The sequence below is a fragment of the Carex rostrata genome, chromosome 29 (genome assembly GCF_964058835.1).
Source record: "Carex rostrata chromosome 29, lpCarRost1.2, whole genome shotgun sequence".
NCBI lineage: Eukaryota > Viridiplantae > Streptophyta > Magnoliopsida > Poales > Cyperaceae > Carex > Carex rostrata.
The window spans coordinates 2,428,841-2,446,893 of NC_135946.1; the positions used below are offsets into that span (position 1 = coordinate 2,428,841).

An 18,053-nucleotide genomic window follows, 5' to 3' on the forward strand; every position below is an offset into this window, starting at 1 on the left:
TTGTTTGACTTCAGTCAAGAGAGTAAAGTTCCTCCAACGCGCCAAAAAGCAAAATATCACAAAAGCCCAGAAAAGAAGAATATTTTTACTTTGTGTCACAGATGAGGGCCTTGATTGGCGCGCGACAGCTCCTACAGCGTCGATTCTCAGTTCGCGTGCTTGGATCGATCGGGTGCAGGAAGAAGAACTGGTTCGAGCGACCTCACCATTTCTCTCTCGCCACTGCCGATTTCTCGCGATATGGTAGAGATTTTAGGGGATTTTCTGGCTTCTTGCCCGATCGCTACCTTGTTAATGTCAACGCTGGGAGACTTTACAGGGATCTGGTAATTTCTCTTTCTGATATCTCAAACTTTGCAGTTGATCTGTGGAAAATCTGGACCGTTCAAATCCTCTCTGCACGAATCTCAAAGCAAGTAATACTGAAATTGTGTGGAGTGTTAACTGCAAAGGCAAAATGCTGGCATTGTTTGTGGGCAAAGTGAAAAAAAAACTAAATTTCTAAATTGATGCACATTTCAGAAGCAGCTTCAGAAAACACATGCATCATCCTTTTCGACATCATCTAATGGGGTGGCAGCAACAGCAGCAAATCCAGCAGGAGGGAATAATAACAAAACAGTGAAAGATTCTTCCGAGAGTGATGCCGACAGTCAAATAGCGGATACTAAGATCTTGCGTAGCCTTGCAAAACAGTTATTAATGAATGATAGTGTAGAGTTTCGTCTCAGAACTCTCCTCGCTCTCAGTCTCCTTGTCGTTGCAAAGGTTTACCTAGAACATCCTCTCTCAAGTTAATATGCATATTATGGATTAATCCGTGCTACGAACTCATATTTCTATTTTCAAAGTTCAAACAGACGATCTGAACTGTTAAACATGATGTGGAATGAAAATGTACTTGAAGACCAAATTTTACAATTTTTTAGAATTTTTATACTATTTTTTAAGTTTGGTAGAAACCACTGCTTTTGGATGGTCTAGAATTTTCAAATGTAAAATAGTAAAAAAATTCTAAAAAAATTAAAATTTGGTCGGCAAGTACATTTTCATATGGAGATTATGTTTAACGGTTCGGATCGACTAATTAAACTTTGAAAATAGAGATATGGATCAATAGCATGGGTCGATCCATAATATGCATATTACCATAGCCTTACTCTATATAACTCTGTATGAAAAGTCGCTACTGCAGATGTAATTGAGAATTTGAGACTCTCTGTTATTTAGGTTATAAATGTGCAAGTGCCTATAATTTTCAAGCTTGTTGTTGATTGGCTGTCAGCTATTACTGGGTCAGATGCTGCATTGGCATCATTTAATGAAGCAAATTCGGCTATGTTGGCACTTTTTGTTAGCCCGGCAGCTGTTTTGATAGGATATGGAATTGCTCGATCCGGTGCAGCAGCTTGTAATGGTACATCTTATTTCTAAAAGAGATGTATCTCTTTAGACTCTTTTTTTCACTTTCCTAATTTTATCTGATAATTATGTTCTTTTCTGACAAACCTTTTGTTTCTTTAATTAGAATTGCGAAATGCGGTCTTTTCTAAGGTAGCTCTGGGAGCAATCCGTGCTGTGTCTAAGAAGGTATCCTTTTTTTAGATTTAAAATGATTCTGTTTGTACATTAAAAAGGGATGAAAAATAAAAACAATTTAGTTTATTCTTATCTAACTCTTAGTGCTAGTTTACAACTTCCATGAAAAAATAAATCTTTTGTTGAGTGCGAACTGTTTATGATGTGTCTGTTCGATCATGTTTTTTATATTATACAATTATTGCAGGTATTTGCACATTTACATGAACTTGATCTTCGGTATCATCTCAGGTACCTTGGCTGAAAATTAACATCTTTCGATACAAAATACATATTTCTTGTATTTATATTTGTGAATACAAATACTCCATTACTTATTACAGCCATGACTTACTGATTCCTTGTTATTGGTTGTGGAGTTAGAGATGGAGTAAGCCATGACTTAATCTAGAGTAAGTTACTCCACCTCTCTAGTGGATTAACTTATTCCACACTCACTCCACCTGTGGGAGCCAATGTCATAGAGAGATGCATTTACCAACATTTTACTCCCCCAAGCACATTAATTTAAGTTGTGATTTAAGGTGTGAAACGAGGTGTAAAACATGAGGAGTACTAATACTATCCCATTTCCTTGCACTTTGTGATTCTTATTTACAAATTGCAGCCGTCAAACTGGTGCTGTAAATCGCATCATAGACAGAGGTAGTCGTGCCATCAATAACATTCTTTCAGTTATGGTGTTCAATGTCGTGCCTACAATACTAGAGGTACCTACTTCCCCATTTTTTATACTGTTTCAGCTCACAAAATTAGTCTTACTTGATTCTTGACAGTTTTCTCATTTTTGTTTGCTTTTTATCTGGCAGATAGCTATGGTGTCAACTATTCTAGCATACAGTTTTGGTTCTACTTTTGCTTGGATAACATCACTCTCAGTTGCTGCTTATGTCACTTTCACTTTGGTTGTAACACAGGTATCATAGCTTGTGATCTTGCCCAATTTATTTTGTTTCACGACTAGGGGTAAGTAAAACTTAAATATAACTCATTTCTTTGGGTGTTAATAGTGGCGGACTAAATTCAGGCAACAAATGAATAAAGCAGAAAATGACGCGAGCACAGTCTCAATTGATTCACTATTGAACTATGAGGTATCATATGATTTCTGTTTTTTGGTAGTCTAACTCTAACATGTCTCCTTGTTGATCTCCTAATACTCCTTTTTATATTATCTCAGACTGTTAAGTACTTCAACAACGAAGCACATGAAGTTGAGAAGTTTGACAAATACTTGAAGAGTGAGTACACATTTCATTCTTTTTCTTATACTTAGCTTCAAATCTTTGTTTTCCTTTAGAGTGAGATAATGATGTTCCTTATTAGTAACACTTCCCAAAGAGTAGAAAATCACTTGATCTAAAAATTCTAGACCATTCAAAAGTAGTGATTTTCTACCTATCTAAAAAAATGTAAAATTTAGTCTGCAAGTACATTTTCATATGAAGATTCTTCATATGATTGGTTCTGATCAACTGTTTGAACTTTGAAAACGAAGATATTAAGCCATAGTACGGACCAATCTGCACTATGCATAGTACCATAGCCTCACTCCTTTCAAAATGTTGTTTATCATGTGCTTGTGGTATGCTGAGAGAATTTTCTTTGGATAATATTAGGGTATGAGGTTGCAGCACTGACAACGCAATCTACCCTTGCGTTTCTAAATTTTGGGCAGAATGCTATATTTAGCACTGCGTTATCCACTGCAATGGTCCTTTCTTCTTATGGTATAATGAGTGGTGCAATGACTGTTGGTGACTTGGTATATTCATATTCTTGCTTTGTTGTACTTGTTCTTCCAATATTCTTCGATACAATCTGTGCAATCCTTGAAGGTAAAAACAGTTGATGTAGATCATAAGTACAAAGAACAGGAGTACCTCAAAACTCCTAGCAAAAGGCTTGTACTGAACTTTTACAATTCCAGAAAAGTGAGGCTATCATACTATGCATAGCGCATATTGGTCCGTACTATGACTCAATATCTCCATTTGTAAAGTCCAAACAGCTGATCCGAACCGTTCAACATTATTTTCACATAAAAATGTACTTGTAGATCAAATTTTACATTTTTTAGAATTTTTTTTCTATTTTTTTAGATAGGTAGAATCACTTGATCTAAAGATTCTAGACCATTCCCAAGTAGTGATTTTCTACCTATCTAAAAAAATAGTAAAAAAATTCTGAAAAAGGTAAAATTTAGTCTGTATGAACATTTTCATATGGAGACCGTGTTGAATGGTTCAGATTACTATTTGAAATTTGAAAACGAAGATATTGATCCATAGTACGGACCAATCTGTGCTATGCATCGTACTATAGTCTTACTCTTTTTTCAATGCAATATGTACAATCCATGAAGGTAAAACAGTTGCTGTCATTTGCATGCCTATATTCTAGATAATGAATACAAGATCAAGAGAACCTCAAAACTCCTAGCAAACAGCAAAAGAGTTGTTGTACTGAAATTTTACAATTCCAGAAAATGGCTTCTAGACAAATGTTATTATTTTGATCCTTCATGCTTGATGTGATTCTTGTAATTTATTTTTATTGAAATTTCATAACCATTATGATTTTATAGTAAATAATTTATTCAAATGTACAGGTCATGGTGAATGGATTGCTTTTCCAACTGTCTGTACCACTCTATTTCCTGGGAGGTGTATACCGAGAAGCAAAACAAAGCTTGATTGATATGAAGTCCTTGTTTCAATTGCTAGAGGTATATATTTCTGTTATCAAATTTGCACAATTAATATTTCTTAACATATGTAGTTAAGCCTTTGTAATAAAGAGATTTATCTTATTAAGTATATTTACTGGTGCATTGCATCCTTACTCTGATTTAATTTAACAGGTGGTTTTATAATGGGTTTTACAGGTAGAGCCTGCCATCAAAGACAAGCCTGACGCACATCCTTTAGTTTTTAAAGGTGGATCCATTAAATTTGACAATGTGCATTTTGGGTATTGCTCTGTCTTTGCGTGGTCATTTATTTATTTCTCTGCACAAAAAGTTAGCACACCTCTTTTTTGGAGGATATATGCTTATAATTTGTTAGTCTAGTTAGTTGGAAATATTTTATTTTTTACTTTTTTGAAGGACATGATATATTTTTTCTTTTGCATGTCAGTTATTTGTCCGAAAGAAAGGTTCTTAATGGAGTAACTTTTTCGGTACCAGCTGGGAAAAGTGTTGCCATTGTGGGAACCAGTGGAAGTGGTACAAATCTTCATCCCTTATTTTATTTTTTTCTATTTTCGCATAGATATGCCAAATATGCTATCGTATCCGATTCGTTTTTTTTTTATTTTGATAAGATACGCAATGGATGGACCTGATAATGTATGGCATTTAAATATGATAGGTATGCATATCTTAAATAGATAGGGTTGTCAGAATGTGTCATTGTTTTTGTTTAATTCGGCAAAAATCATTAAAAAATTGTAAAAAAATGGAAAAATGTCCCAAAAATAGGGAAAAAAATCCAAATTATCATTTTTGTAATCTTTAACTTTTTCTGGCCTGGGTTTTTTTTTTTTGGATTTTTGTATAATTTAGGAGAATCATTACATGTAGTAATGAAATAAAAAAGCATCGGGAAAATGTCTTAAATTGGGTAATTTAACCAAAATAATATGTTGCTAATTTTCAATTTTTCCTTCCTTTTTTTCTGGGCCATTTTCTAATTTTTCCCTTGTAATTTCATGTAAGAACCCTTTTGTTCCTATCTGTATCTTCTTTCAAAGTTTGACATTCATACTTTTTATTAAATATGTTTTATTGTTATGCATGAAAAAATAATGAAGAATTTATAATTTAAAAGCTATTTAATTCTAGAATTTTGTAGAAGGGCATATATCTCTGTAGATGTATATCTGTCATTATATAAACTTTGCAGTATTGCCTAGCTAGCTAAATTTGTAGGTTCTCGTAATGTATATATCATAGCATCAAATTTTATGAACTTCTCTTTCAAGAAGTCTACAATTTATTGCTGATCTTATTTCTGCAGGAAAAACAACTATAATTAGGTTGTTGTTCAGATTCTTCGATGCTGATTCAGGAGTGGTGAGAACCTATATTTTGTGGTTAATTCGTCGATTAATGAAATAAAGAAAATCAAATCAAATTCACAAAATCTCATCTTCTCCCTTGATGTGATATTTTTAGTCTTTAGAAGTTAAATTATTTTGAAATTAACGACAAATGGCATAGTTCAATATTATCATAACATCTCTCAAGTCGGTTACAGATAAGGATAGATGGCCAAGGAATAAAAGACGTAACCTTAGAAAGTCTACGAAAGTGCATTGGTGTTGTTCCACAGGATACTGTAAGTCTCTGCAATTATTTTTTGTTTATTCCTCTGAATTTGACATAAATTATTACTTTGTTAGAATGTTTATTACTGTACTTTCATTTAGAGTTTCTTTTAAATAAATGTCTCCTTTGATTACAAGAAGTTTTCTCTTGCCCATAATTACTCCCACAGGTACTTTTTAACGACACGATTTTCAATAACATACAATATGGCCGACTATCAGCGACTGAAGAGGAGGTTAGTATCTTTAGTTGATAAATATTATGCTATCTTTATAAAATATTTTGTTGGTATTTAAATTTATAACTCAACCTTAGGTGTATGAAGCGGCCCGTCATGCAGCAATTCACGATACAATCTTGAACTTTCCTGATAAATACTTGACCATTGTTGGAGAGCGAGGATTAAAGGTATAACTATGATACTTCTAAAGAGTGAGGCTATGGTACTCTGCATAGCGCAGATTGGTCTATACTATGGATCAATATCTTCATTTTCAAAGTACAAAACAATTGATTTGAATCGTTCAACATGATCTCCATATGAAAATGTACTTATAGATCAAACTTTACATTTTTTACAATTTTTTACTATTTTTATAGATAGGTAGAAAATCACTTGAAATACATATTCTATACCATTCAAAAGTAATGGTTGTCTACCTATTTTAATATTCGTAAAAAATTATAAAAAATGTAAAATTTAGTCTGCAAGTACATTTTCATATGGAGACCATTTTGAACAGTTCGGATTGACTATTGAACTTTGAAAACAAAGATATTGATCCATAGTACGGACCAATCCGCGCTATGCATAGTACCATAGCCTCACTCCTAGAAATCTATCAACATTATAAGTTTACAATCAGATTTTTTTTATAGTTGAGTGGTGGGGAGAAGCAGAGAGTATCAATTGCTCGTGCATTCTTGAAAGCACCTTCAATTCTGTATGCTTCTTGATTTATCCTGTCAGTAAACGATTTTAACTTTTTTAAGTCAAATCTCATGCTAAGCATTGAGTTTTTGTGAAATTTTCTTTTTAAGTTTATGTGACGAAGCAACCAGTGCGCTTGATAGCACTACTGAGGCGGCTATACTGAATTCATTGAAGACTCTTTCAAAGGATAGAACTTCAATTTTTATAGCTCATCGTCTCACAACCGCCATGCAATGTGATGAGGTACCGGCCTTATTTCTCGAAAGATTGCAAAAATTTTACCTGAGAATTATAGTAAAATCCCTTTATTTCAGATTGTAGTCTTAGAAAATGGAAAGGTGGTGCAACAGGGGCCACATGAGGTACTTTTGTCGAAACATGGCCGATACTCACAGCTGTGGGCCCAGCAGAATGATTCACTTGACAATGCTTCCATTAGGTTAGAAGTTTGATCTTTTTTTTTGTTCTCTTTCATTTATTCTCGGTTGCGAGTTAAGTTCTTTACTCTCTTTAAATTGACGATAGTGATTAAAAATTGGAAATTTGTTTGTATAATTGCACCTGTAATTAATGTATTTGTTGTATAATTACACCTGAAATAAAAGATATTTTTATGCATGGTATTTCTTTATAATTCATCATGAGTAATGACCATCTTTAAATTCAAGTGTAGTCTTTGTAGTCATCATGGCCATTATCCAAAATCGACAAGGCAGAGCAAGCCTTGATGCACCAAACAAGTTTACAAATGAAATCAAGCATAATAAATAGACAAATTAATAAGGGAGACAAATTTAGAAAAAAGAAAAACTAAAATGCTAAATTTCACTCATGTATAGAGCTTTTTGTTTATCCAAACATAAAACCTTCTTATTTTGTTTAAATTAATGTATTTTAAGTATTAGTCTTTCAATTATGAGTAGGGTTTAAAATGTATTGGTTTTTGTGTCCCAATCATTTCTCACATCTTTATCTTTATTCTCAAAATTCAAACAATCAATCCAAATCGCTCAACATAATCGCCATATTAAAATGTGCTTAGAGTCGAAATTTCATATTTTTTTTGAAAAAATTGTACTATTTTTCTAGATAGGTATTCCAAAAACAATGATTTTTGTACCTATCTAAAAAAATAGTAAAATTAAAAAAAAAATATAAATTTTGGTCTCTAATCACATTTTAATATGGATATTATGTTGAGTGGTTCGGATAGGGGTGCAAACGGATCGGATACGGATCGGATAGTCGTAAAACCATATCTGTATCCATTTTTATTTTCCGGATACGGATTGGATATTAGACGGATACGGATACAGATCGGATATTAACTGGATATGGATACGGATATCCGTCTTTTATAATAGTGAATAACATAATTTTTTTCATAATTCATATTAAATTATATAATATATATCTACTATTCGGATACGGATAATTAAAATTCAAAACCATATCCGTATCTGTATCCGCACTTTGGGCCGAAACTTTTTTAAATACCATAACAAAAAAAAAAAACCAAATCACCCTCATTTTGAGAAAATTCAAAAAATATCCGGAATGCAGACTCAATCTACGGACTCAATTATTGGGAATCGCACAGATAATCTGCAGTCTCAGACTGAGATCTTAGATTGAATCTGCAGCCTCAACAAATTTTTTTTTTCTACAATCAATCTTCCGTGAGTTATGCAAGGATTTAAATGCCATTGCAATGAGATATGGAATCTTAACGAACCAAATATTTGGATGAGCCAAAGCATTAATGGTTACTTCTAAAAGGTTTTAATTAATATGTGACGATGATATCTTCGGGTCCCGAGCCGTTGATGCTAAGAGCACGTGATATCATCCATGGAAAGTGACCCATATACCAAAATATTTTTTACCCAAAAAATTGCTTTTCTCCAATTGATTCCTTCTTTGGCTCATTTTACAATTGAATATTCCTTCTTCATTTTCTCGATATTGACAATGCACTGGAGAAACCAATCCCTTATGCAGTTATGCTTTCAGAGATAACTGGACATGTCCTTTCATCATGAACAGGAGAAAATTAAGAAATCCTTTAAATTCCAAAAAACTTTTTGTTTGAAAACTAACGTGTCCTTAGCTTGAACGGCTCGGGGCCTGATGCCATGCTATCACGTTCAGATATTGGTTGGAAAGTGAGTAATTGTTGAGGCTAGTGTTGTTAATAACAGTATGCGGTTGTCGGACGGACATGGTACCGTGAAGTGATTAATCGAGAATAATCGGTCATAATTGAAAATAATCGGCCGATTAGTCGGGAAAATCTATGACGGTTTGATCACTGCCTATGACTAATCAGCCGATTAATCGGCCTAAACGGACGTTTTTTACAACACTGGTTCAGGCTACAGATTGGCTGTGCGGCTCTCTAACTAGAGCCGCAGATTAGCTGTGTGGTTCCGATCAAATGGGACCGCAAAGCCAATCTATAACTTGAATAAAGATGAAATTCTCTCACAATAGAGGTGTTTTTGTTTATTTTTTTTATTATAGTATATACAAAAAATTCGGATTTTTGGGGCCACATATTGACTTTGCGGTTTGATGTTTTTAAAATCTCTCAAAATTATAGTTTTTTTAGTTTATATATTTTTTAGGAATATAGTATGAATAAAAATTTCGGATCAATATGTACATAAATTTTTGGGGTGTGTTCCACGCTCTCACAACAAATTAAAATATTAAATCATTAAAGAACGTACTACTTTTAAAACAATTATTTAAGTGTGATCATTGGACACAATTAAATATTGTTCTCTCAAAAATTTATGGCGAGGAGAATCATGGCGAAAGGAACCCAATAAAACCACTTATAATTAAAATTTTCAATTTATGATCGGTAGTTAGATTGAAATAATACAAAAGTACTTTCTTGTACATGCTTTTCTCTTACAAATCTAAACTCTCTTTTTGTTTTTTTAATAAGATTTCTTATGTAGACTTGTCTACTTACTTCCAATCAATGAATAAATTAAAAAGCAATGATGAAACTTATACTAAATATCAATTTTATATTAATTATTAGCATAGACTAAACTTACGTAAAAATAAGAACATCATATAAATTATTTATTCCCAGAAGCGTAATTTTGTAGAGTCCGTGCCACCCTGGGTACTTGAGGTGCAATTAATAAAAATGGACGGTCCAGATTAATTTCATTCAAACCAAATTCAATCTAGTAGCTATTGAGGTTGTAGGGAGCCTTCTTTGAGATTCGTGCCAAGTGAAATGAATGGTTCAAATTCACTGCTTGCACCTCACATGATATGCACGGATTTTTATGCAATTACTTAATTTTTTATCTAACCCGATTTAAGAAGTTTGGGAACAATATTTTTGATTATATATGAAGTTTGAGAACAATATTTTTATTTTTAAAAGTTTAACCTTATTATGCCTATATTTGGAATGTATCTGTTCACAAGTCATTGAAATAACGTGTTCATATATAGTTACAAAATTACTTAAAATAATAAAAAAAAAAAAAATTGGTCAAAAGTCAGTAGACGGTTGCGTTCATTTCAAGAAAAAAAATATAAAGATGCCCTTGTAAAGGGGAATACATAGCGAAAAATTGAAAAAAATCAAAATAACTGAACTGATTGAACTTTTATATATTATGAATTTGATTTTGACTGCTTCAGTTTATTTCTTAATACCCTGGTTTATTTTTCTTAATCAATTGCTTTGAATAAAACAATTAATATATAATAATAATAATAATAATAATAATCCTCCATTTTTTGTGCCTCCATAAAACTTTAATAACTCAAAATTTAAAATTTAAAAGACAAAATAAAACAGTTGGATATAATCTACATCATTTTATTTATGCACGCGTAAAAAATTATGGCATTTCAATTTTATTTTGATTGTCATCAAGAGCTTGTAAAAAACATACTAATGTGGATGATTTCTAGACGTTAATTTTTGAACTTATTGATTCACATAAAAACAAAATTAAAATGTGATGATTTTTTATGAGTACATAGAGACAATAATATAGATCACATCTAACGGTTTTATTTTGACATTTAAGTTTTAAATTTTAAGTTATTAAAGTTTTAAAAAAATGGAGGCATGGTGGAGGCACAAAAAATGGAGACATTTGAACCCTCCTCATAATAATAATATAAGTATAGGGTGATTTTACAGTTTACTCTGGCTAGGTTTAAGTGGAGATGCTAATTGTTGTAAGCCAATGAATAAGGAGCCTCTAGGGTTTTAGATGAAATCCTTCTAATTATCTCAAAGAGGAGGGTTCAAATGCACCCAAATTTTTGTGCACCTAAATGCACCCTATCTTTCAAATCCTGTTTCTCCGTTTTCAAAGTCCGAATAGTCAATCCGAACCGTTAGATGCGATCTATATATTAAGGTGTGCTTGGAGACCAAGTTTTACATTTTTTTTGAATTTTTTTACTATTTATTAAGTCACTTTGAAATCGCTGATTTTACATTTTCTGGATCATTGGATCAGCGATTTTCAAAGTGGCTTAATAAATAGTAAAAAAATTCTAAAAAATGTAAAATTTGGTCTCCAAGCACAGCTTAATATATAGATCGCATCTAACGGTTTGGATTGATTATTCAAACTTTGAAGACGGAGAAAAAGAATAGGGTGCATTTGGGTGCACAAAAATTTGGGTGCATTTGAACCCTCCTCTATCTCAAAATACATTTATGGCACTCATGTCTACCCGTATGCGGCACTGTCACTAACCCGCAAACGGTATAGACCACCCCACAGACAGAGTTGCACACCGGTACTATTATTCCCTACGGATGCCTTGGTTCAGTTCTTATGTGTATTTGAAAGGTTCTCTGACTCTAAAGTCAGCTTGTGGGGGAACAATTCAGATTGTTATAGGATGTAATATAATTAAACTACTCACACTAATCTAATTAATCACATTCCCCTATTACTCGCTAAGTAATAACCCTAAACCCTCCTTATTACAATTAATAAATAAATTCCTAATTATAATTCAAGATGTTATCTAATATATATCATACCAAGGGAGCCCACTGGGTTCTAACCCTAGTCTTTGAACCACTGGCTAATATTAGCCTCTCATGCCTTATTTGGAGCTTCAATTATAGACTTTCAATCATAGCAAGACCTGCCACATCTGTAGGTTCGTCATTCTAGAAGGTTGCTACTCAATGGCTAAGATTTAATTCAAACTAGACAGTCCACAGATTGGATTCGTGTGCCCTTGGTGGCCTGGCATGAGACCTGTATACGGTATAGCTTATACCGCAAGGCAATGTGACTTAGCCGAATTTCAGTGATTTCACCATGTTGCATATTGTGCACTTCAAGTGAGGTGTTTGCATACTCCATATAATACCCTATGTTGATGCTTCCTTCATAATTGGTATAAATATGACATTTTTTCTCTGTTTTTGGCATAAATTCACAACTTTCTCCAAAACCTGCTAAAATAGCATAAAAACACATTTGTGGTGAATAATTTGAAAAAATGGATACTTTCCACACTTTACCACCATTTTTCATACTAAAAAGTAACGATTTTCGCTATATAAATTGGCGTTATCACATATTCATATACAATATGCTGCTGCATATACAGATTTTTATGCGGACTTATATATGTAAATTTTAAAAGAAACAATCACAACTATAATAAAAGAAGAAAACATGCGGTCCAAAATCAAATAATAAAATAGGCCGAATTTAACTAAGGGCTTTTACTTTTAATTAATAAAATATTGAAATATACGAGTCTGTATCTCAAAGAAAAACTTCGACCCAAAATCTCATACTCTGGCCCATGATCATTTGCATTTGAGATACGCATGCATCTTATTTAATAAAATAAAGTGAGTTTATATGTTTGCACTTTGCACTGACGCAGCGAGCCAGCGGATTTTTTTTTTTTTAAATAGAATTCCTTCAAATTATTTCAATAGAACAAGTCTTGTTTGGATGGATTTTTGAAAACTAGCCTCCACCGATCCCTAAGATCGGTGGAGCAAAAAATGCCCAATCTACTCCGGTCCTAGGGACCGGTGAAGCCTGTTTTGCACCAGCCACAGATATGCTGCACCAAACATCACACCAAAACCTCCACCGATCCATAGGATCGGTTATGGATCGGTGTAGCTTCAAAAAACATCTCCACCGGTCCTGTGGACTGATGTAGGTTTAGGATTTATTAATAGGGGCTATTTGAAGTGGATTTATTTGAGTAACATTTAAGCTATTTGAAGCTAGGTGTAGGTTTAGGATTTTCTGTGGACCGTTCAAGCTATTTGAAGTGGATTTATTTGAGTACTATTCTAACTCCGTATTTTTATAAATTGATCCGGTCCACAGAAAATCAATATTTGGGTACTAATTGATTTATTTGAGTTACCATTCTAACACGGGGCTTACACGGGGATTTATTTGAGTACTATTTAAAAGAACTCTCCATCGATCCGTAGGATCGGTGCAGAAAAAATATTGATTTTCTGTGGCAATGCTCTTCCGGATGCGAAAATGAGTAAAATTTGGCTCCACCGGTCCTAGGTTGGGATTTTTTTTGCTGCACCGATTCTAGGGATCGGTGGAGGCTAGTTTTCGAAAATCTAACGGCTTGTTCCGGTAAAATAATTTAAAAGAATTCCATTTAAAAAGAAATCCGAGGCAGCGACAACATGGAGGTGTCTGGACTTTAATATTGCATATCAAATCTATTTTTTTTATTAATAAATTAATAAAATGATTTAAATTCGGATATTTTAGAATCTGGTTACGGATTTTAATATTTTTTTTTATATGTTTTCAAGATGGACCACATATACAATCTACATAATAATTTATTATGCGGTTGCTCACCACATAAGTATATATGCGGCCGCATATAATTATATTTTAAAAAAATAGTAAAAAAAATTAAAAAATATAAAATTTGTTCTCTAAGCATATTTTATTATAAAGATCATGTTGAGCAGTTTGAATAGACTGTTCGGACTTTAAAAATAGAAATAAAGTACATAGAGCATATTGGAGCACCAAAATAATTGTGCATTTGAACCCTTCTCATATATATATATATATATATATATATATATATAGAGTAAGGCTACTCTACCTTCCAAAGTAAAAGACCTCTTATGCTTTGCATTTCAGACCATTAGATCTACTTTAAAAATTGTGCAGATCAGATTGATTGGATTTCAAAATTTTCACTGGAATTGGGTTTTCTTGGATCTCCATTAACTGGACTCTCCAGTTAATTAAAACCCCTCTCTGTCTCTCTCACGCGATTCCTTCCCTTTCGTCACCAGACCTAACCTAAACCCTCCTTCTCGCCAAATCGCTGCAACTTTCGGCGCTCCTCTCCTCTCGGCACCATGTTCTTGCCGCTACTCTCTTTCTCCAGCAAGTCCTTTCTTCTCTCACTCTCATTTGCACCACCGTCTCGAGCCACCTCACGCCTCCAGGTGCATCGTGTCTCGCGCTTTGGGTCTCTCTCTCTTCTCTCACACACGACCTCTCCCTGATAACCTAAATCGGCGCTCTATTCTCTCTGTCACACATGCTTGCTCCTTCAAAGCAGAAATTGGTAAGTAGGTTTTTCTCTGATAATTTTAATAATTTTTCAGGCTAATGCCGTGTGAGCTTTGTTTGTTACCATAACAGCTTTGGCATCTCAATCTATAGAGATTTGATTCTCATGGACAATTCTTTACAATTTCTGAGCGATGATGGTTACATGTATTGTTCCCAAGTAGTTTGCTTGTTTATCAATCGTTAAAGAAAAGGGAAGGAGGTTGGCAGACATTGTAAACACTAAAATGTGGAATGCAAGATATGGTGCTTTATTTTCTGATAAGGCGGCAATGGTCTGAATTTTCTCAGCATTTTCATTTTGCTTTTATTCTATTTGATGATTTGCCTCAAGATGTGACCCAGTTTTTAGTCGTATTTAGATGTTTTTTTGCTCTAATTTCATAATTCACTGGTACTAAATTGGTACATATAACCATGTACCATTGATAACTTACTGTTCATCACAGATTAACAGCTACTTCAAAATATAGAAGTTACATGTGAACCACTAATTGATAAAAGTTACAACAAATTCAAATGTTGAAGATCAATAAATGGTTCATTTTACAAGATTCAGCATTCAGGATGTATTTTGCGTATTGAAAACTGACACAGAAAGCTTGATGAAGCCATCATGCAATGCGCAGCTATTTTCTGACATTGAAAACTGGTACATAACCATGTAACTACAACATCAAATTAGATTAGAAACGACAACATTGTACAAAAATAAATTCAGTTCATGATTCATGGAGAAAATGTAATAAAAAAAATTTCAAGGGATTTTCTATTAATATTTCAATGCATCTGACAAGCTTGATTTCATTTGACAGTTCCATAAGCTCACAATTTCATAACCTCAAGTTTGTCGAGCATATCATAAACTTGAATTCATAATTTTGCTCACTGTTTCATTATCTCAATTTTGTTTACTTTTATTTTTTGCTTACATATTGTTGCATCTGACGAGTTTGGTGTTTTTGTTCATTGTGATAGCTGGAAAAAAAATTGGAAAGGATAAACAAAAGGCGATTGATGATGAGGAGAGTGGTCTTCAAAAGCTAGCCGAAATTTACGAATCTGATGAAGTCGATTCATAAACTGTCATTTTGTATAGACTATGTCATTTTGTATAGACTTTGTTAGTTTGTTCAGACTATGTTAGTTATCTTGTTACATTCTTATTTCTAGATCACTAGACTATTGTTGAAATTGATGTCTTGCTATTTGTTGTCTGTTCTTCCTGGCAGATGCCTTGCTAATTGAGACCACCTATGTACATTGCAAATTATGTCTCATGAGTTGTTGTTTATTTGTAGCTAATCAGATCATAGTTGAATAGTTTTTGGTAATGAAGAGCCAAGTCTATCATGCGTTCAAATGGTTAATTTATATAATCAACGGGAATGCGAGTGAAAAATTTGACAAGGAAATTTGACTCCGATGTAAGCATTTTAATACTGGTATGCTGATAGAACAAAATAAAAGAAAATAAATAAGATAAAATAAGCATGTAGAAATTATGTCTCTTAATATTCAACCTAAGAGAAGTGAGCATCATCATTCAAAGAACAAAATAAAAGAAGCATTAACAGTAAAGACAAAACTATAAAGTCAACAACATTTTCATATAAATAACAGGTCCAATTTGCAATGGAATATATATGATCAGACAATATGTCTTAGTTTACAAACTTCTGAGTTTAAATTAATAATATCCAGTCAATTTTTTTACTTTCTCTGTCTCTTACTGCCAGCAAAGACTCAATAAATCAGTAAAGTGGTTTAAGTAGGATATTAATTGAACTACGTGCTATTGCACTCTTGGAAGAACAAGAAAATATCTACATACCCAATTTAAGTAGGATATTAATTGAACTACAGTAGCTTGACCTCTAATAGCCTTGAATTCAGACTTTATTTCAAATTTTACCCGTCGCAAGCACAAGAGAGAGAGGAGCGATCGCTGATTTGTACAATTGGTGAAATCCTTATGCCAGATTTGCAAATGAGAGCGAGAGGAGAAAGGACTTGCTGGAGAAAGAGAGTAGCGGCAAGAACGTGGTGCCGAGAGGAAAGGAGCGCCGAGAGAAGGTGGCGCCGAAAGTTGCAGTGATTTGGCGAGAAGGAGGGGTTTAGGTTAGGTCTGGCGACGAGAGGGAAGGAATCGCGTGAGAGAGACAGAGAGGGGTTTTAATTAACTGGAGAGTCCAGTTAATGGAGATCCGAGAAAACTCAATTCCAGCGAAAATTTTGAAATCCAATCAATCTGATCTGCACAATTTTTAAAGTAGATCCAATGGTCTGAAATGCAAAGCACAAGAGGTCTTTTGCTTTGCAAAGTAGAGCAGCTTTACTCTATATATATATATAGAGATGGGCTATGGTGCATTGCAATGCATAGGCCATGGTGTGCATTGGACCATAAATCACCGATTCAAAGTCCAAATGACCGATTCAAACCGTTTATCTTGTTCTCCATATTAATATGTGCTTGGAGACCAAATTTTATATTTTTTGGAATTTTTTTACTATTTATTAAGCCACTTTGAAAATCGCTGATCCAACAGTAACTGTTTGGAACAGTAAAATCAGAAGCCACCGTTGGATCAACGATTTTCAAAGTGGCTTAATAAATAGTAAAAAAATTCCAAAAAATATAAAATTTGGTCTCCAAGCACATATTAATATGGAGAACAAGATGAACGGTTTGGATCGGTCATTTGGACTTTGAATCGGTAATTTATGGTCCAATGCACACCATGGCCTATGCATTACAATGCACCATAGCCCATCTCTCTCTCTATATATATATATGAAACAAGAGATTGTCAAAGTATATTAAAAGATACAAGTAAATTTGTTAATATTTCATATTAATCCAAACTCCGTATAGAGTAATATTTTGATGTAAATAATTACTTTCATATAATATTTAGGGGGAGGGTTCCAATACTCCAACAATTAGTACTCCAATAATAAGCCAAAATCTGAACCGCACGTCTCATTTGAAATTAGCAGTCCAGATGCAATCTATCTCCGCCGTTTCATTTCCAAAATGACGCACCTCAGTTTCTTTTAGTCATCTCCAGTATCCGATAGTAGCTTTCTCTCCAGTAATTCCAAAAATGGTTGCCATGGCTAATTGTACGTGCTTTCTCCTCGTGATGCCGTTTCTACTTCCCCTTCTCCTTCCCGCTTGGCCCTTTTTCCTTCCTGCGACAGGAAAGAGAACACGGGGCGGCTCCTCCCTCTGCCCAGCCCTCCAGCGAACCAACCCAAGCTTGGTCACCGGCCATGGCTTCAAGCTCCGTCAAACTGTCTTCTCTGACATAACATTTTTTCTCAAGTTCACATTAAATTTCTTTAATTTCTGTTGATCAAGCACATTTCGGAGGGAGGGAGGGAGGGAGGGAGGGATCCAATCACATATGAAATGAAGCACATTAAATTTGCATAATATTATGTGAAATTATATTTGATGTTTTTAATATTATTTATCTTAATTTAAATTAAAACATATGAAATGTTAGTAGAGGAGGGATCCAATCACACCCTTTTTTGGTGACACCGAATTACACTATCTATTTTC

General features: G+C 33.7%; 1 protein-coding gene across 1 annotated transcript; it reads left to right on the forward strand.

Annotated features, from left to right (window-relative positions):
• The first annotated feature begins 84 nt into the window (after positions 1 to 84).
• Positions 85 to 7,485, forward strand: LOC144546197 (ABC transporter B family member 25, mitochondrial-like). The gene is made up of 20 exons (XM_078294719.1): positions 85 to 326; positions 523 to 768; positions 1,231 to 1,417; positions 1,529 to 1,590; positions 1,787 to 1,830; positions 2,207 to 2,309; positions 2,409 to 2,516; positions 2,610 to 2,693; positions 2,780 to 2,840; positions 3,219 to 3,364; positions 4,211 to 4,327; positions 4,487 to 4,572; positions 4,740 to 4,828; positions 5,622 to 5,677; positions 5,862 to 5,942; positions 6,102 to 6,167; positions 6,248 to 6,340; positions 6,812 to 6,876; positions 6,974 to 7,109; positions 7,181 to 7,485. Exons 1-20 carry the CDS (start codon positions 102 to 104, stop codon positions 7,316 to 7,318), a joined length of 2,193 nt encoding a protein of 730 aa, XP_078150845.1. The 5' UTR covers positions 85 to 101; the 3' UTR covers positions 7,319 to 7,485.
• Positions 7,486 to 18,053: the final 10,568 nt, after the last annotated feature.